This window comes from Caloenas nicobarica, chromosome 25 (assembly GCF_036013445.1).
Source record: "Caloenas nicobarica isolate bCalNic1 chromosome 25, bCalNic1.hap1, whole genome shotgun sequence".
NCBI classification, from domain to species: domain Eukaryota; kingdom Metazoa; phylum Chordata; class Aves; order Columbiformes; family Columbidae; genus Caloenas; species Caloenas nicobarica.
The window spans coordinates 5,944,138-5,962,814 of record NC_088269.1 but is presented as its reverse complement, the minus strand read 5'-3'; the positions used below and the strand labels follow the sequence as shown (position 1 = coordinate 5,962,814).

At 63.3% G+C, this 18,677-nt stretch overlaps 3 protein-coding genes across 6 annotated transcripts; 2 read left to right on the top strand and 1 right to left on the bottom strand.

The window, feature by feature from the left end:
- Nucleotides 1-2,983: 2,983 nt before the first annotated feature.
- BAG4 (BAG cochaperone 4) lies at nt 2,984-7,283 on the bottom strand. 2 transcript variants are annotated; one of them, XM_065651571.1, is made up of 4 exons: nt 7,192-7,283; nt 5,433-5,693; nt 4,836-5,069; nt 2,984-4,411 (listed from the first exon to the last, which is right to left on the bottom strand). In XM_065651571.1, the coding sequence occupies exons 1-4, from the start codon at nt 7,267-7,269 to the stop codon at nt 3,932-3,934; spliced, it is 1,053 nt and encodes a 350-aa protein (XP_065507643.1). In that variant the 5' UTR covers nt 7,270-7,283; the 3' UTR covers nt 2,984-3,931. The 2 variants fall into 2 exon arrangements, with proteins under 2 accessions (XP_065507643.1, XP_065507644.1); XM_065651572.1 differs by lacking the exon at nt 7,192-7,283 and adding an exon at nt 7,129-7,168.
- Nucleotides 7,284-7,426: 143 nt separating this feature from the next.
- Nucleotides 7,427-9,411, top strand: LSM1 (LSM1 homolog, mRNA degradation associated). Its single transcript, XM_065651581.1, has 4 exons — nt 7,427-7,553; nt 7,879-7,947; nt 8,585-8,700; nt 8,897-9,411. The coding sequence occupies exons 1-4, from the start codon at nt 7,508-7,510 to the stop codon at nt 9,065-9,067; spliced, it is 402 nt and encodes a 133-aa protein (XP_065507653.1). The 5' UTR covers nt 7,427-7,507; the 3' UTR covers nt 9,068-9,411.
- A 1,213-nt stretch (nt 9,412-10,624) lies between these two features.
- On the top strand, nt 10,625-18,625 carry LOC135998393 (G protein-coupled receptor kinase 5-like). 3 transcript variants are annotated; one of them, XM_065651565.1, is made up of 16 exons: nt 10,625-10,737; nt 14,203-14,298; nt 14,418-14,530; nt 14,921-14,998; nt 15,194-15,294; nt 15,368-15,460; nt 15,539-15,602; nt 15,678-15,818; nt 15,886-16,076; nt 16,155-16,192; nt 16,542-16,631; nt 16,709-16,917; nt 17,000-17,137; nt 17,213-17,350; nt 17,436-17,567; nt 17,659-18,625. In XM_065651565.1, exons 1-16 carry the CDS (start codon nt 10,686-10,688, stop codon nt 17,764-17,766), a joined length of 1,782 nt encoding a protein of 593 aa, XP_065507637.1. In that variant the 5' UTR covers nt 10,625-10,685; the 3' UTR covers nt 17,767-18,625. The 3 variants fall into 3 exon arrangements, with proteins under 3 accessions (XP_065507637.1, XP_065507636.1, XP_065507638.1); XM_065651564.1 differs by lacking the exon at nt 10,625-10,737 and having other exon boundaries at nt 13,838-14,298; XM_065651566.1 differs by lacking the exon at nt 10,625-10,737 and having other exon boundaries at nt 13,838-14,298; nt 17,080-17,137; nt 17,659-17,747.
- Nucleotides 18,626-18,677: the final 52 nt, after the last annotated feature.

Here is an 18,677-nt window from a genome sequence, read left to right as displayed (position 1 = left end):
GCCTGCAGCCTGCCTGCAACTGCTGCCTGCAGCCTGCCTGCAACCTGCCTGCAACCTGCCTGCAGCCTGCCTGCAACCTGCCTGCAACCTGCCTGCAGCCTGCCTGCAGCCTGCCCGCAACTGCTGCCTGCAGCCTGCCTGCAACCTGCCTGCAACCTGCCTGCAACTGCTGCCTGCAGCCTGCCTGCAGCCTGCCTGCAACCTGCCTGCAACCTGCCTGCAGCCTGCCTGCAGCCTGCCTGCAACCTGCCTGCAACTGCTGCCTGCAGCCTGCCTGCAGCCTGCCCGCAACTGCTGCCTGCAGCCCTGCCCGCTGCCCTGCCCACCGCCCTGCCTGCAGCCTGCCGGCAACTGCTGCCCGCCACCCTGCCTGCAACCTGCCTGCAGCCCTGCCTGCAGCTGCTGCCTGCTGCCCTGCCTGCAACCTGCCCGCAACCTACCTGCAACTGCTGCCTGCAGCCCTGCCTGCAGCCCCTGCACAAAACCCCTGCTTGCAACCCCTGCCAGCAGCCCTGCCCGCTGCCCCCGCTGCACAGGGCTCCTGCCTGCAGCTCTCAGGAGGGCTGTGCAGCCCAAGGGGACCCACGCCCAGATGCCATCGCAGGCAGGCAATGCCAGCGCTAATTAGGACTCTCCAGCCTAAGTCTTGACCTCAGGCCGGTGGTTATGCCCCTCGGATGGGCACAGGCGGGCAGGGGTGCGCGGTGCAGCGTCGCCGGGAAGCACATGCCTTTGTGCTGGTTGCTCCCCACATGTGACATGGGCAAACACTTGAGCATAGGGTGTTCTGCAGCAGAAACCACGAGGCACTGATCTAATGTTTGTTTTTCAGTCCTTCTGTGCCCCTTTCGCCTCAGTGGAGATTGAGAAACCCTCCTCTGGCGGCGGGTGATGCTTGTCGGAGCGACAGGCAACCCCGGAATGGGAGTTTGGTTTCTGTAGAGATGAGCCCTGCGATAAATCCAGAGGCATGCTTTCTAATTTGGGGTTTTGTAATGTGGGTGGATGCTGTCAGATAAACCAGTTGCCAGGAATTCTTATCGCAGTGCTCACCACCATCACGGCGGTTACCGGCTGGGGAGGCTGAATGGCCAGAAGTGCTGAAATCCGTAGGTTTGCACCTGCAGAGCAAACAGATGAAACCGTGGCCGTGCAGCCCCGTCCACGCAGGCACAGCCCCGTGCCGCTGCTGCCGCTTCTCCTTCCACATCCCGGCCCAGCCGTGACCCACTTTGCTCCTGCTGTGCACGAGATGGGAGGTGACGGGGACAGACGTGGTTCTGTCAGCAGGAGGTTGCTGCAGATGTGGAAGGGACGCCCGGATCCTCGCCCTCAGGCTCAGCTTTGGGGATAAACGCACAGACCCACCATCTGCCCCCGGGATGCAGCAGAGTCACCCGCAGCCATGTCTTCTCACAGAGCTGGTCCAACAACCAGCCCCGCTGGAACGAGAACCTGCCATCTCAGCCCACTTTCTGGCGTTCTTTCATGTGCGTTTAACTGGAGGTTTACATAACCCTCTGCCACGTCCTTCCCGTGTGCAGGGACTTTAACTCTGGAAGAGGAAATCTTGCAAAGGAACACGTTTCCCTGGCAGGTTCAGCACCGAAGGACAAACCCACCTCCTTCCTCCCAGACTTTGTGTGGCTCGTGTGCCACGCACACACGCTCGATATTTCTGATGGACAGATAACGATATCGCTATTACCACGTCTCAGCAGCGGGAAACCTTTGTCCCAGGCCACGGAGCGCGGGCGACACAGCAGCCGAGCGCACGGCGCGTTCTCCTCCGGGCTGAGCGCATTGCAGCGAGCGCGATCGCTCCACGCTGCTCCTCGCGCAGCTCCAGCCTCCTCACCCGGGGAGGGAAACGAGCCGTAGAGCAAACAGGATGCAACGAACAATGCAGGTTTGTTCCTGATGTGATTCTACTGAAGCGAATGAAGCGGCTGATTTGGCAAAGCGGGGCAGACCTGCTGTGACGGGGACTGTCCGCCCCACAACCTACCCCTGTGCAGCCCATACGCGCCCACTGACGGGCCGAACGATCCCGCTTGCTCTGCCAGAGTGTGACTTGCACCATCTCTTGCAGCAACGAGTTTCAGACTTTGGCCAAATCCTGTGCAAAGGGAACCCAGACCTTTGTTTCAACAGCTGTACCAACCAAATGGAAAAAAGCAAATGTGGGAACAGAGGAAGAAATGAGCTCTTTGGTAATTCCCTAGAGAGCACAAAGGGGGTGAGACCGTGGCCGGGACTTGGGGTGGAACCCGAAGTGGCTGGAGAACAACAGGGCAGGGCGGTCACGGGTGTCACCAGGGCTGGCTCCAGCCCCCAGTATGAGACTCATCGCTTCTTGACTTTTCTATAAAGCGACAACTAAGGTCTCTTTGGGTACTTACCTCCCTGCTTTACTTTTTCATCTCCTTCACAGCCAAACCTTGCGGGAAATGCTAAAGGATCAGAACAGGACTCTATAAATCTGGAATTGAGTTTGCTAGAACCCTGCAGCACAAGGACTGAGCTTTCTGCCCCTGCACTACGCATTTCTTCAGAGTGGGTGATGTTTTTTCTTGCCCATACTCCCTTTCAAAAAAACCTAAATAAAGTTATTACTGTATCAGGCTAATTCAGTGAACCCGCAGCAGCGTCTTGGGAAAGATCTCGGGGCATTAGTGGCAGCATTTAACAAGACTTTCAACCATAAGATAAAACAAAAGGAGTATAGAGGCACAACAGTGCTGCTCTTCATTCCTCTGGGTTTAAAGAGCCACTGGTACCGAGGCTGGTTGTGTGGAAATGGTCCCTACCACGAGACACCGAACCCTGGGACACCCCCAGACAAGCATTCCTGGAGGTAACTCGCTGCATTTCCCTGCCGAGGCAGCCTGCCCGGCGACTGGGTTACAGGGCCGAGTTACAGAACCCTGCCCAGAACGTCTTTTGTAAAGAAAAGAGACTCCGAGACGCCTTAATTACAAAATAACATTTAAAAGTTGTGAGGGTTTATTATCACGCCACACACAGCAATGATTCACATCGCGCGCTGTAACCGGACGGTGAACAGCGGCTGAGCCGCCCCGTCCCCTCCGTGTCACCCGGTGCCACCAGCGCGGCCTCGCGGCGGAACACACAACTCGCACTATTACGATTAAAAAGTGGATTTTCATCCAAGCGGCCTGGGAAGTGTTTCAAGCATCCTGCCGTTCCAGGCTGCTCTGCTCGGACGCCGTTCCTCTGCCCTCACCTTCCCGTGGCAGAACCGGGATCTCCCCGGGGGACACTGGGGACTGGCTCTTCACGGCAGGAGGAGCAGACGACGTGACATCGGTTTGCATCGACCTGGTCCCTTTCTGCAGCACTTGGGTGTAGCTACTCAGGCGCACTAAAACCCGACAAAAGCCCAGGATGACACACGAGTTTTCACGGCGAGAAGCTGAAGCTGAAGCTGCGGGCGGTGCCTGGCGAGCGCCGGGCCTGGGTTTGCGGCTGCACGTTGCGGGGCGGCTGTGGCCACGTCTGACAAATGTTGTGGCTGTTTGCAGAGCTGCTGTGGCTGCAGGAGCCGCCTGCAGATCGGGGCTCATTTGGGGCACTTTGTACAGTGATTTTCTTCCTGCTGATGGCGAGGATGTAGATCCCCAGAGACCTCTAACCATGAGTACCTGGGGTGCTGCTGCTTTCCCAGAGCCTGGAACAAACAAACTATTCAGTTTGCTGCTTCAGACCTCTCTTAATTTGTCCATTGCCGAGTTATTTGTTGGGCCTGGGCTTCTGTTTTGTTTTGGGGTTTTTTTTGTGGCTTTGTTTTTTTAACTCGGGGCTTATTGCTATTCCATTGTCAATAGTGCGGAGCAGAAAGAGCTGATTTAACAGAACTAGAACTCTTTGGAACCTCGACAACAGGCTGCCTGTTGTGGCTGATGTGCTTTCACAATCCCTTTCTTTCCAGTTTTTCCAGTATGGCCTGAATTCTGTGGACGGACTCTTTCCTGGCCTGCCGAACACTGTCCTGGCCACCAGTCTCAACGGAATCCAGCTCCAGCAGCAGCTTGGTCAACATCTCCTCCAGCAGCCGGTAGGATTTATCTGTCTTTTTCCCTACAAATTCATCCACCTCCTGCTCCAGCTGCTCAGCCTCCCCCATCACGTGGAGGATTCTCTGGATCTCTGGCTGGGCAGCTGCAGAATTTGCGGAGGGCTGGTCAGCGGGTTTCAAACCAGCCTCCCGGTTCCCAGCCCGAGGTTTCCGCCGTGCAGCGTCGTACATCTGGGGCTGCGCGCTGTACTGCACTTTGGGGCTCGGGGGGCGCGCCCTGTGGTCATTCATTGTCCCCGAGTGCTGGTGATTGACATCGGAATAGTAGTTGTGTTGGTTTGCGCTTCGCTCAGCTTTGTCGTAAGCTGCATCCTACAGTCAGAAGGAAAAAAGATAAATCTCTAAGTGCATCTCCCTAAAAGCTGGGGTTTTAATTTTTTACTCAAAAGGCAGCCAAAGCAGGGTGGGAACGGGGTGCGGGTGACACTGTCACTGCCCTGAGGTGTGCATGCCCGGGAGGGAGGGCAGGGCGGCTCAGCGTGATGTTACCGGGGATCTGGGCGGCATTTCTGAGACTGTCCCACACCGTGATGTCACAACACACCACGTCCCCGTGGGCTGGCACCCCGTGTCCTGCTGCTTCTACCTAAACTGACTGTGCTCAGAGAAAGGGGCAACCCAGGGGAGCCAGGCTTGGAGGAAAGCTCTATCATCTATAATAATAATGATAATAATAACAATAATAATATATGCTCTGGTGGCAGCAGGGAACGCGCTGCAGAAGCATCGGTTGTACCTTTGTGTCCCAGGCCGGGGGGTGGGCAGAGGCTGCGCTGCTGGCCCAGGGCGGGTGCGGGTCGGAGCCGAAGGGGTTCCCGTGCCCGGGGGCCGCGGGCCAGGCGTAACGCACCCCACAGACGCTGGGGGGGCCCCACGTGTCCTCCGGGGCTCGGGGCTGCGGCGGAGGCCCCTGCGGCGTGACCCCCGCGTTGTCTCCGTACGGATACTGTGGGATGGGCGTTCCCGGGGTCTGCAAGAAAAGGGGGGGACGGGCGTTACCCCCGGAGTCAGCCCAAGCACCGTTCCCTCCGGACAGCCCTGGGAACAGCCACAGCATCACGCCCGCTGCCCGATTCCTGCTTTCCTGACCCACGGGCTTGGGGTCTCTGGAGAGCGGGGTGATCACCAGTTTTTATAATAAAAAACATAATAATATATAGATAAGAACAAAATATTTATAATAATAAAAAAATATAAGCTGCGCAAGGCACAGCAGCCACATGGAGCCACAGATCCCTTAGAGGACACACTAGGGGCTCTCCCTCCCCTGGGGCCCCCACAAAACCACTTCTTGTGCCCCAGGAAGTGCTGCGGCCACTGCCCGGCCTCCTACCTGCGGTGGGGAGTAGCCAGGAACCTGCTGCCTCCGGAGCGAGGAGCCTTCGGCGGTGCCGTCCAGTGGGACGTAGTTCCAGGGGGGAGCGGGCGACGGGGGCCGGTACCTCCCCACTGAGTCCACGGGGTAGGGGGTCCGCGGGGGCCCGGAGCAGTAGTACCCCCGTGTCTGCGGCAGCCCAGCGTAGTGGGGGGCAGCGCCGGGAACTGGGGGGTATGGGGGGCTGTAGGCTCCGTTCGTGTAGGGAGAATCCATCGCCTGGGGAAGAGCAGAGGAGAGGTGATGGGACACGGGGCGGAGGGGATGGGACACGGGACAGAGGGGACGGGACACAGGGATGGGACACGGGGCGGAGGGGATGGGACACGGGACAGAGGGGACGGGACACAGGGATGGGACACGGGGCGGAGGGGATGGGACATAGGGGACGGGACACAGGGATGGGACATGGGATAGAGGTGATGGGACACGGGGCAGAGGGGATGGGACACAGGGCAGGGGGACTCTGGTCCACCCAGCAGCAGCCCGGGGACAGGACCTGCCTTTCCCGCAGTGTCTAACTAAGGGGTTCCTTTGTCCCTGAGCTGATTTGCCCTAGTTTTAGGTTTTTCTGCTCTAACGTGGCTTTCTGTTGGCCACTGACTGCTCACGGTCTGGTGCCACCGCCCTCACAGAACACTCGTGGACACCTGCAGAGCATTCCAGATTTGTCTGGAGGGCGAGAAGAGACGGGGATACGCCAAGCTTAACCATGCTTCGCTTAGCTAAGCCTTGCTCAGAAATACACATACAATTCCTCGCGGCAAGCGGCTCTTAGGAGATTCGACCAAGTCAGTTTAGTCACTGACTGGGGGATGAAAAACACTCCGGGAAAAGCACATTTCCTCCCTCGGACAAGACCGACCGGTTCTGGGGCCCGGGGCGTCGCGATCACCCAGCCCCAGGTTGTGCTGCAGCCCTGGGATCCGTCGGCTTTGAGAACTTGTGTGTGCGAGGTCTGTATGTCCACCTGTGAGAATTTATCTGAGAACATCCAAAGGATGTATATTGAATGTTCGTTTCCATCCGCCCGTAGCGGAGATAACTGAGCGTCAGGGTTCCGGGATGACTCCCCGTAGCTTTGGGCAAAGCATTTTTTCACAGGTGAGCTGTTTCACGGGGCAGAGATCGTATCACCCGCGTGCCGGGGTTTATGAAAGAGCCGGACAGACCTACACATCCCATAGGATTAAAACAAACCGCAGCCGCGTCTGGGCAGCACAAAGCGGCAGCGAACCGGGGATGGCGGCGTTTCCCCGGGGAGCTGCCCGTTAAAATCCCCGCCCTGGAAATGTCACCTTGAACCCGATACGAAGGTAAAACTTCACTGCGTTCGTCGTTCGATGTATTTTTCTGCCGTTAAACACCCGCCCAAACCCCAGGGAAAGGGGGGGGGGGCGGATTTTTCATGCAAAACGGCTCCTTTTGGCAGCCGAGCTGAGAAAAACACCCCAGTGGGCCGTGGGGAGGTCAGGGATGCGTTGAAGGCTCTGGGCGGCGCGCCCCGGCTCGGTGCCGCCGTCCCGGGGGTGTTTTGGGGGAGCCGGTACCGGCCGCGCAGCGCTGCCCGGTGCAGCCGGGGGGACGGACCCCGCGCCTGCCCCCGCCCCGCCCCGGGCACGGGGTGGGCTGCAGCCCCGGTGGTTCGGCTCACCGGCCGGGATCGGGGCGGCCGCCTCCCCGCCGCCCGCCCGGTCCCCGCCGCCCCCGCCGTTACCTGCGCGGCCGCCGGCGGGCGGGAGGACCCGGGGGGCCACGGCGGGCCCGGCTCGGCGGCGCGCCCGCGCGGCTCCATGGCCGCCGCGCCGCCCCGCCCCGCCCCGCCGCCAATGGCCGCTGCCCGGCCCCGCCGCCAATCGGCGGCCGCGCCTCGCCGGCGCCGACCAATCAGCGCCCGCCCCGCGCGCACGGCCGGCGCGTCTTAAAGGGGCGGGCCCGTGGGGTCCCGCCCGGCGGCGGGGCGGTTCCGGGGCGGTGGCGGCGGCGGCTCCGGCGCATGGCGGCGCTTCCGCCGGGGGCGGCGCGGCGGCACCATGAACTACATGCCCGGCACGGCCAGTCTCATCCAGGACATCGACAGTGAGTGCGGCGTGCGGCCGGGCCCTGCCCGCGGCGGGAGCCCCGGCCCCGGGGGCACCGTCCCCGCCGGGCGGCTGGTCCCCGCTGTCCCCGCCGGTGCTGCCCTCCGGGGGCGTTGGACCTCCCGTTGTCTGCGGGTCCTGCTCCCCGTGGCGCGGTCGGATCCCTCCTTTCCCAGGGGAACTGCCCCCCGTGCGCACCGGTCACGCGTGGGGCGCCCGCGCTCCCCGGGGCCGGTTGGCCGGACGTGTCCGGTGTCCCCCCGGTGCGTGTGGAGGGCGGGGGGCGGCCGCGGCTGACCCGTCCCGCGCTCCCTGTCCCGCAGAGAAGCACCTGGTCCTGCTGCGGGACGGCCGGACGCTCATCGGGTATCTGCGCAGCATCGACCAGTTCGGTACGTCCGCACCGGGGGGGGCTTGGGCCGGGCTTAGGCTGGGCTTAGACTGGGCTTTGGACGCGCTCCGGTGCCAGCGAGTGCGGGGGCTGCGGGGAGGAGGAGCAGAGCCCGGCGGGGCCGTTCGCATGAGCCGGGGGATGCTCCCGTATCCGTCAGGGCTGCACTTACCGGAGCACCTCCCGTCCCAAACGGTGCTGCAATGGTAACGGCGGAGTTTGGATTTGGGGAGAGTTCCCAGTTTTGTGGTCGCAGCTCAGCTGCACCGACTGCCTGCAGCAACGACCCCACCGTGCGCCGGTCTCATGCGTGTTCTTAGCTGAAAACAATATGAGTTTTAGAAGAAATCAGTTTAATTGTGCGTAAACTGATGTGGTTGCAGGTTGTGTTTTTGGAGTGTGTTTGTGCTGTGGGTTAAACACCCACTTGTGTGTCCACTTGAACTGGTGCTTCAAGGAGACTTCTCCCAAAACCAGCTGCTCTTTCCGCCTGGTTACATCCAGCATTGATGCTCTGACATCTCCTTTTGAGCTATTGCTGCTGTGGGTTTTCTGCCTGGGTTGGATGTGATGCTCTTTACAGCTAGAAAACAGGGTGAAACGTGGATTATTTTCTCTCTCTCTCTCTATCGCTGCAGCAAACTTGGTGTTGCACCAGACTGTGGAGCGCATCCATGTGGGCAAGAAGTATGGGGACATCCCTCGAGGCATCTTCGTTGTGAGAGGCGAGAACGTAGTTCTGCTGGGGGAAATAGTAAGTAGGCGGCTCCCTCTGCCTGCTCTCTCACTGGAGCTGGGTGTCTGTCTGTCTGCTGTGAAATACGGTCATTGCTGTCCCTGCTGGCTTTTTGTCCCTCCAGACCGAGCTGCCCCGCAGATGCCCGGAGCATCCCACGAGCAGAGATGCACGGGCTGCTGCCAAGGTGCTGAGCAGGCTGTTCCTCTTGCAGGACCTGGAGAAAGAGAGCGACACGCCTCTGCAGCAAGTGTCCATCGAGGAGATCCTGGAGGAGCAGCGCGTGGAGCAGCAGGCCAAGCAGGAGTCGGAGAAGCTGAAGGTGCAGGCTCTGAAGGAGCGGGGCCTCTGCGTCCCACGGGCGGACACCCTGGACGAGTACTAGACGTGCTGCCCCTCAGACCTTTCCCCCGCGGCAGAGCGAGGGGTGCTCTGTGACCCACCCGTGTGCGGGTGGATCTCCTTGGAAAAGCGGTTTTTACTTTCAGGTTGGGTTTTCTGTGGCCCAGATAACTGTAAAAAAAAAAAAAAAAAAAAATCATGCTATTAGTTTCTCCTTGCGGAGAAGGAGAGAAGGTGTTGGGCTGCCCTTTGAGGTGGGCAGGTGCACTGGGGAGTGCCAGCGGTTTTGTTCGGGAGGCAAATGGCTTGGTCCTCTGGGTTTGTTTGCGTTTTCCTCCTCTCATGACTCTGGGTGAGAGTTTTCCTTGATATGTAAATAAATCCTTGATCTCAACAATGACTGTTTTGCCAGTGTCTGGGACCTGACACCTTCCCCTCTCTTGGGGCGAACACCCTTGTGCCAACTCTGGTCCCTGCTGGGTGCTGCGCAGGGGGAAAAGGGCCCTTGGTCCTGCTGTGGCTGGGTTCACACTGAGGAGAAGCTGAAGGATGTGGCGAGATCCCTCCCTCTGGGGTGGGGAGCAGGACCTGGGTATCCCCTGCACCCCAACAGGGGCTGCTGGCTCCCCCCAGCTGGGCTGGGCTGCTCCCCAGCAGCTGAGCCCAGTAATTACCTGCTAAGGAAGAGCTGCTGCAGCTGGGCTGGCCCTGGGGGGCACTGGCAGTTTCTTGGTGCTGGAGGAGCTGGTGTGGCTGCAGCAGGTACAGGGACCTTCATGTCCCGGGGCTGTTCGGTGCGTGCGGTGATGGGTGCACCTTTGTGGGGCAGTGGGCTTGCAGGGGGGCTCAGGATGTCCTTGCAAGTGGGTTTTCTCTTCCAAAGTGGCTCGTTCCTTTGCAGGAGGAGCCTAGTTCTGCACCGGGTACAAACAGGTCTGGTGGCTGCTCTCCCGGAAAGTAAACGGCCAGCACAGATGGGGCTGCCCCACTGCGCCGGCTGGCCCAGAAATGTTTCCCTGCACCCCGTGGGCTGGGCTGCTTGCTTTGAGGGGGGGAAAAAAAAGCATTTTCCCTGTTGTATTTACTCGTGTAGGCTCGGGTGGGACGTTCTGAGTTTGGTGGCAGAAAAGGAGTAAACAAGGAAATGCAATTTCTCGCTTTAACAAAAACAAACAAAAAAAGGCTGGATGGAGCTGGCGGCGGCTCCTGCAGCTGGAAAACCTCCACCGGGAGGAAACGGCTCGTTCGGTTTCGTTGTGCCGCCGCTGCTGCTCGGGGGGGCTGCGGGGGCTGTTGGGGTGCGGGTGCATGAAGGCGGGGGGGGTCCCGTCCCGGGCTTAGCCCCGCGGAGTGGGGGGGACGGGGCTCCCTCCCTGCCGGCCTGGGGTCCCGCGGAGGAGGAGGAGGAAGAGGAAGGCTGCTGTGCCGCAGCCGCTGCGGGGGTGCGAGGGGCTGCTGCTGCCCGGCCCCAAACCGGGAGCGGGGGGAACCCCGAAGTGGGGTGGGCGCTCCCGGGCGCTGCCCCTTACATAAGGCCGTGACGCCAGGGGGCGGCCCGTGACGTCACGGCGGTGACGCAGCCCCGGAGGCGGCCGGACCGCCCCGCGCCGCCGGGCCGGGCATGGTGTGCGGGCGGCGGGGCTGCTCCCCGGCCCCCCGCCATGGAGCTGGAGAACATCGTGGCCAACACCGTCCTGCTGAAGGCCCGCGAAGGTACCGCCGCGTCGCGGTCCCGTCCCGCTCCCGTCCCGGTCCCGTCCCGTTCCCACGCTGCATCCCGCTCCCGTCCCGGTCCCGTTCCCACGCTGCATCCCGCTCCCGTCCCGGTCCCGTTCCCACGCTGCGCCCCGGGCCGCTCCCCACGGCCCCTCCCTGTATCCCCCTCCCCACGGGCACCCCCGGCCCCTCCGTGAGCACCCCGGGACCCCTCCATCCGGGGTGGTGGGTGGCCGGGGGGGCTCATCGCGGTTGGCTTTGTGGAGTCTCCACGAGGGGACGGCTGCCCAGGCGCTGCGGGACGTGTCTGGCTGTCTGTCCCACCCACCCTGTGGACCCAGGGACATGAAGCAGAGAATTTAAGAAGCGATTTAGGTGCAGTTTCCCCAAGCGGCGCGTGTGCTGAGACGCCCCGGGCTCAGGGTGACCGAGAGCCACTCTCTCTGTCTGTCTGTCCCTCTGCGCCAGCAGGACATGTCAGGCGTGGACGAGGCTTGCGCGAGCAAAACTTTGCTCAGTGCAGGCCTGTGCGAAACAGGCGCTTCCAGGAAAAACACGGCCTCGACGGTGGAGCTGGGGTGGTGCCGGTGGTGCCGGTGCCACCGCCCCGGTTTGAGCCCCGCCAGCAGCTGTGGTGAGGCCTGGGGGGGCACAAGGCTTGGGCGTTTGTGCCCCTTCAGACGCGGGGCTTGGCACAGGCTCCCGGGGGAGCGCGGGCGCCTTTGTTTGCTTTTGGTTTCCTTTGGAAAACCGGCGCCCTCATCGCTGAACCTTTGTGACCGAAAAGCAAACGGCCCCGAGATCCGCTGGTGCAGCCCTTGGGCCGGGGTGGCTTGGAGGTGGTCCCATTTTTGGTTTTGGAAATCCACGTTTTCTAAAGGTTTCCTTACCCCCAATGCGGTTGCTTCCAGCAGCACTGGAGACTCTGTGGGGATGGAGCTGAGGAGGTGCCGGTGCCTTCGCCGGGGAGGGAGAGGTTTGGCATCGGGAGCTTGGGGCAGCCAGACCGTTGGCACTGACGCTCCCTGCTCGGGGCTGGACGCTGCTCCTGTCCCATGGGATGCATGACAGCCGCCTGCCCGGTGAGCTGCAGCCTGGCGGAAGGAGGTTTTGGCCCCGGGGCTGGCGGGGGCTCTGCACTGCGGGGCCACACGGGTTAACGTCGGCGTGCGAGGGCTGCGAGAGGCGCCGGAAGCCGGGGAGCAGAGCGGGACAAGGGCTGGGTCCCGGCTGGGCGGCCGCTTCCCTCCCCGGCGGCGTGGGGAGGACTGGAGCCGTCTCAGCAGAAAGCTGACACCCCCCGGCCGTGCCTGCGGGTCCCCACGTTTGGGGGTCACAAGCCGGCCTTGCTTTGGGAGGCGTGGGGGGCTCGGTGAGGTGCCAGACCCGGCATTTGGATGTGGCCTGGAAGTTGGGGTCTCTGTGGTTTGAGGGGCTCCCCGAGCTGCTGCCACCCACCGTGCCCCTCGAAAGGACCTTGCTCTGCTGCGGGGCCCCTCGCTTTGGCCTCATGATCCTTCCAGGGGCTTTGCGCCCCAAAAGGTGGCCTGGGGGGTGCCCCATGTGGGCTGCGGGGGTCTCTAGCTGGCCAGACTCCCTGGGCTTCGTGTCCGGCTCTGCTGGAGCTTTCAAGGAGCTGGTGTCCGCGAGGACTCCGAAAGCTCGGGGAGCCAGAAGGGTTTGTCCACCCGCGGAAGTGCCCGGGATAAACACCCGGGAGCGTGCGGGCGCGGGGCAGATAACCGGCGGTGAGTAAGGCTTTATGGCTGCTGGGGCAAGGGCAGCCGCGTCCGCACCTCGCCGGGCGTCGGTGCCACCTCACCGCAAACCAGCCGGGGATGGGGGACCCCGGGGAACACGCTCCCGTCTGCCGCGAGGCTTTCGCTGCTGTGCTGGTGTAACACACCTCCCCGTGTGTGCCGTGTGGTACGTGGGCTCCTTTCCGCCGAGGAACAGTTTGATTTTGCTTTCAGCAGTTTTTCTGGTTGCCATGCTTGGTGCAGCAGCATCCTCGTGGGGTTTCCCGGCATGGTTCACTTAAGGGGAGCAGGGCAAGGCAAGCTCCAGTTTCTCTTTTTGTCTTTCCCGCTGCGTCCTGCTGCTGGCTCTGGTTTGTGCAGGCAGGGACAGGCAGTGGGGACACGATGCTGTCTGTTGGTCGCCCTGGCTGTGCTGTGCCGGGAACGCTGCAGGGGCACCGGACCGGGGCAGGAGGTTGCTGCAGCAGGAGCCTGCGTGGAGGTAAAACCCTTCTGACTTGAACCTCCCCATGTGCTCAGCTCCTCTCCTTCCCACCCAGCCCCAGCCACCCCAGTGCCACCATCCCAGCTGAGAGCACGTCCCCAGGGCTCAGCTGGGGGAGATGCGTTGGGATGTGGGTGACGAGCGTTAATTTAGTTTTTATCATTGCAGCAAACAAGTGGAAATTTGGAAGGAGCGCCGTAAAGGGCCGGGCGGTGCTGGGGCTGGTACCTGCAGAGGAAGAGGCAGGGAGGGAATCGCGTGGGCAGCGTCCGGCCGCGGCCTCTGAGCATCCCTGCGAGGTCGATGGCTCCTGGGGCGGGTGGAGGGTCCTGGGCATCCCCCCTGTGCCAGCCGCCCGGGGGCTCCAGCCTGGGCACCACGGGGCGAGGGGAGCGGCTGCTCCTCTTCCTTTGGCACCGGGCGCCCAGGACCCCGTGTTGCTGGTCTTGGGACGCGCGGGTGCCCGGGGACCTCTTGCCGCCGAGGCCGCTGCACTGGTTGGTGGGGCTGTTCCTGCCGGAGGAAGGAGCCGATGACGGCAGGAAGCTCTGCCCAGCCGAAATGCCGGCCGTGCCGGAGCCCAGCACCGCGGCGTCCCGCGGGCTGGCCGCGGCGTCACCGGGCGGTGCTGGCCGGCCACCAGCTCGGAGCCGCGCTGATGTCAGGTCCCTGCAGGGATGACTTCACGCGCCAAGCATCTGCCAGCAGCGGCTGTGGGGCCGTCGCTCTGCCCCCTCCGTGTCCCTGGGGAGTCCCTGTCCCCGAGGAGGCAGGGACTGCTGCAGGGCAGGATGAGGGCTTGATGGGGAGCGAAGGAAACCAGACATTTTTGAGAGGGAGCGACGTGGGGCCGCGGCATCGTTCGGGGGGAAGCGATGCTGAGTGGGGTCCCCTTCCTGCCCTGGGAGCCGTGACCGGGTGGGGATCCCCTCGGCTGCCTGGGGCAATGGTCCCTGGGGGGCTCAGAGCCCTCTCCAGGCTGAGGGTGGGTTTTCCCACGTGGCTTTAGAGCTGCCCAAAGCCCCAGTGCTGGTGGTGGCAGGTACGTGTGCGTGCGATGGGTTTTGGGGACCAGCAGTGATGGGATGGGGGGAAAGCCCAAACCAGACAACTCTGCAGGACTGGCCTGGGGCTCTGCTGCTCCGTTGTCCCCATCGCCACCGGGCCAGGGCAGCGATGCCCGTCCTGCTGACCTGAACTCTTCTCCCACTGCTGCAGGAGGCGGCGGCAAGCGGAAAGGCAGGAGCAAGAAGTGGAGGGAGATCCTGCGGTTCCCGCACATCAGCCAGTGCGATGAGCTGCGGAAGGGCCTGGGTGAGACAGGGAGGGCACCGGCAGAGCCGGCTCACGGGTCCTGACTCAGGGACACGGTGGGCGCAGGGCTGCGGCACATGGTCAGCGTGTCCCATGGCACGTCCCGCCTTCCCTTGCAGAGCAGGACTACGGCAACCTGTGCCAGAAGCAGCCCATCGGCCGGCTGCTCTTCCGGCAGTTCTGCCAGACGCGGCCGGAGCTCCTGCGCTGCATCCGCTTCCTGGACGCCGTGGTGAGGGACGCCGCGATGCCCCCGGCCCCGCTCGGGGTCGGGGACGTGCAGGGGTGTTTTCCCGGGATGGGGCTGGCGGGGGGTGTGCAGAGGCCCGGGGTTGCAGCTGGAGCTGGTGCAGCGGTACCGGGGGCTGCGGGGGGCAGACACCACCCCATCCCAGCGCCCCGCGGGTGCATCTCTGGGTTGTGCTGGAGGACGGGACTCTCCAGCCCAGCAACCTCCAAACGCTGCGGGGCTGATCCCGCTGCCGAGAGGTTTCAGCTGCTGGCACAAGCCTCACAAAATGACCCGCGTGTCCCGTTGCCACACGGTTGGTGCCGGTGGTGGGTGGACGTGAGGGAGGCACAGGGCAGAGCCTGCAGCCCCCTCCTCTCCCGCACATCCCAGGCGGATTACGAGCTCTCCCCGGATGAGAAGCGGAAGGAGATGGGGGAGGAGATCATCCGCCGGTTCCTCCAGCAGGAGGTGAGTCCCGGGGGGCTTTGTGCCCCCCAGGCAGCTGCAGCAAGATGGGGTGAGAATGGGATGGGAGCAGGGGGTCCCTTGCTGGCCAAGGAGCCACGTCCCCTCTCTCTGAGCATCCCGGTGGCACCCACCGCCAGCCGGGGTGACGGGTGGGCTGCAAGAGCCGGGGGTACATCCATCTGCTCCCCCTGGTAGTCCCCAGATTTCCTGCCCGAGGTGGGGCAGCCCCACGCCAGCCGCTGCCTGCAGGACCTGCAGAAGAGCCCCTGCAAGGACCTGTTCAGCAGCTGCCTGCGGTGAGTGTCCTGCCCAGGGACGAGCGCCCGGGGGGGCTGTGGGTGATACTGACTGTCCCCTGTCCCCCCGCAGCCCCCTGCACCAGTACCTGAGCGGGGACCCCTTTGTCGACTACCGGGACAGCATGTATTTCGACCGGTTCCTGCAGTGGAAGTACCTGGAGAGGTGAGTGAGGGGTCTGGGGGTTCTTTGGGGGAGTCTGGGGGGCAGCGGGGCTGATGTGCCCAGGGCTGTGTGCTTCAGGCAGCCGGTCACCAAGGACACGTTTCGGCAGTACCGGATCCTGGGCAAGGGCGGTTTTGGAGAGGTACGGCCATGGGGGGAGGATGGGGGGCCGATTTAGGGCTGGTGGGGGCTCACCCCACCGCCGTCCCCCCGCAAGGTGTGCGCCTGCCAGGTGCGGGCCACGGGGAAGATGTACGCCTGCAAGAAGCTGGAGAAGAAGCGGATCAAGAAGCGGAAAGGGGAGGCGATGGCCCTGAACGAGAAGCAGATCCTGGAGAAGGTCAACAGCCGGTTCGTGGTGCGTGTGGGGCTCTCCGGGGGGGTCGGGGGGCCCGGGAGCGATGCTGACGGCCGGGTGGGTGCAGGTGAGCCTGGCGTACGCCTACGAGACGAAGGACGCGCTCTGCCTGGTGCTGACCATCATGAACGGCGGCGACCTCAAGTTCCACATCTACAACATGGGCAACCCTGGCTTCAAGGACGAGCGGGTGGTTTTCTACGCGGCAGAGATCTGCTGCGGGCTGCAGCACCTGCACCAGGAGGGCATCGTCTACCGGTGAGCGGGGCGGGGGCACGGGGGGGCGACTGGGTGGGACCGCGCCATGCTGAGCTGTCCGTCTGTCTGTCCATGCAGGGACCTGAAGCCGGAGAACATCCTGCTGGATGATGATGGTGAGGAGGGAGCTGCTGGGGCTGGCGCTGCCCGTACTCTTGGCTTTGGGTTGGGTCTCCGTGTGCCTCCAGGGGGGCTCTGGTGGTGGTTTGGGGGGGACGTGCAGGGATGTGGGGGAGCCCTTTCCTGGGATGCTGCCCTCCATGCAGAGCTGGATGTGGGGAACAATTTCTTCCCCAAAGGGCTGTGGGGCATTGGAACAGGCTGCCCAGGGCAGTGCTGGAGTCACCATCCCTGGAGGGGTTGGACAGGCGGAGATGAGGTTCTCAGGCGCATGGGGCAGTGCCGGGGGTGGGGGAACGGCTGGACTCGATGATCTTGGAGTTCTCTTCAACCTCCCTGCCCCAGGCCACATCAGGATCTCCGACCTGGGGCTGGCGATCAAGATCCCCGAGGGCGAGACAATCCGTGGCCGCGTGGGCACCGTGGGCTACATGGGTGAGCGCGGGGGCTGCGCCGGGCGGGGGTCCCGGTGTCGCCGCTGGGCGCTGACGGGTGCGGGGCCGTGCCCGCAGCCCCGGAGGTGATCAGCAACGAGCGGTACAGCTTCAGCCCCGACTGGTGGGGCCTGGGCTGCCTGGTGTACGAGATGATCGAGGGGCAGTCGCCCTTCCGTGCCCGCAAGGAGCGCGTGAAGCGGGAGGAGGTGGAGAAGCGGGTGCAGGAGGAGCAGGAGCCCTACTCAGAGAAATTCGGCGAGGATGCTCGGGCCATCTGCAAGATGGTGAGTCGGGGAGCGGCTGGTCCCTGTGGGGGGACGGGGTGGGCTCCGTCCCCCCGCCGTGACCCTCTGTCCCCCTGCCCAGCTCCTGGCCAAGGACCCCCGGCAGCGGCTGGGCTGTGGGGCCGAGGGGGCGGCCGAGGTGAAGCATCACCCCTTCTTCAGGAGCATCAACTTCAAGCGCCTGGAGGCCGGCATCATGACACCCCCCTTCGTGCCCGACGTAAGGGGCCGGGCAGGGGCGGGCACTCCCGGGGGCGATGCCTGTGCCCCCCTGACAGCTCTCCTGCTCCCGCAGCCCCGGGCGGTTTATTGCAAGGACGTGCTGGACATCGAGCAGTTCTCCACGGTGAAGGGCGTCAACCTGGACCAAACCGACAGCGATTTCTATGCCAAGTTCGCCACCGGCAGCGTCTCCATCCCCTGGCAGAACGAGGTACCGGGGTGCCGGGGGGGTCCTGCCCCGTGGCAGCGCTGCCAGAGCTGCCCGTGCCCACCCCCACGGGGACCTGCCCCCCCAGATGATCGAGACCGAGTGCTTCAACGACCTCAACGTGTTCGGCCCTGGCGGGACCCGCTCCCCCGACCTGGACTGGTGGCAGCTGCCTGAGCCCCCCAAGCGCAGCCTCCTGCAGAGGCTCTTCCGACGCCACGTAAGAGACGGGGGGATTTTTGGAATGGGGGTGTCCCGGGGTCTCCCCGAGCCCCCCGGCTGACTGCCTGCCATCTGTCTGTCCCTCACAGCCATCCGACTACCCCATCGGCACCGCCATCCACCCCCCCGACCCGGCCGCCAGCAACTCGCACCCCCCTGCAGCCAACTCCACCTGCCGAACCCCAGCCCCATCCTGACCCCTCTCGCCATCCCGGGGGAGCCCCCAGCCCCCCGCGCCCTCTCAGGGTTACCTGGGGCCGGGGTCTCGGGGGTGCTGATGTGTGGGGTGATGGGGGACAATGGGGCCGAGTCTGCTCGACCCCAACCCTGGCAGCCCTATGGCCCTTGCAGCCCTACGGCCCTTGCAGCTGTTCTCGGGGGTCCCACTGCAGGGTATCCCCCTACCTGCCCCCCCAGCCACTGCCAGGGGAAGGGGCCAGGGCAGGGACCTATTTTTGCTGCGTTTGAGCCTGTTATCTTATCACTGGCTTGGTGCGTGACCTCTGCGGGCACGGGGCGGGCTGCGGGTTTATCTGCGCTCTCCAAATAGAAACAAAGGCAGCCTTGGAGTTGGGGGGACACCCCCGGCTCCCCCTGGCCAAGCTGCAGCAGGAGGGACGGGGTCACCCCTACAGAGCCCCTGACTCGGGGAGACACCGGCTCCCCCCTCCCGCTTCGGCCACCACAATGTGAAATGGGCTCAGAAAAGGGAATTTTCTCGAACGCGGGGGGGTCTGTTGGGGCTCCCTTTGTCACTTCGTCCTCCTGGGGCTGGTGGAGTGCAAGGGGCAGCATGCGGGTGTACAAGGACAGTGTGGATGTGCAAAAGACAGCATGCGGGTGTGCAAGGGACAGCACACGCGGACGGGGGGCTGTGCTGCCCCCCGCCTTCGGGCCCCGGTGAATCTCTGCCTCCGGCACCTTTGGTTTACATTTGATCCGGTTTTGTACATTTGTAAACAATTGTAAATATTTGTACGTTGAGCGCCTGGATGTACATTTTTAAGGTAAAAGCTGCAAACGGAGCCGCGTGGTGACTTTGCATGGGGATGTTTTGAGGAGGCATTTTGTGGGGGACAGGGGCTCAGGGGGTGCTGTGGGGGCTTTT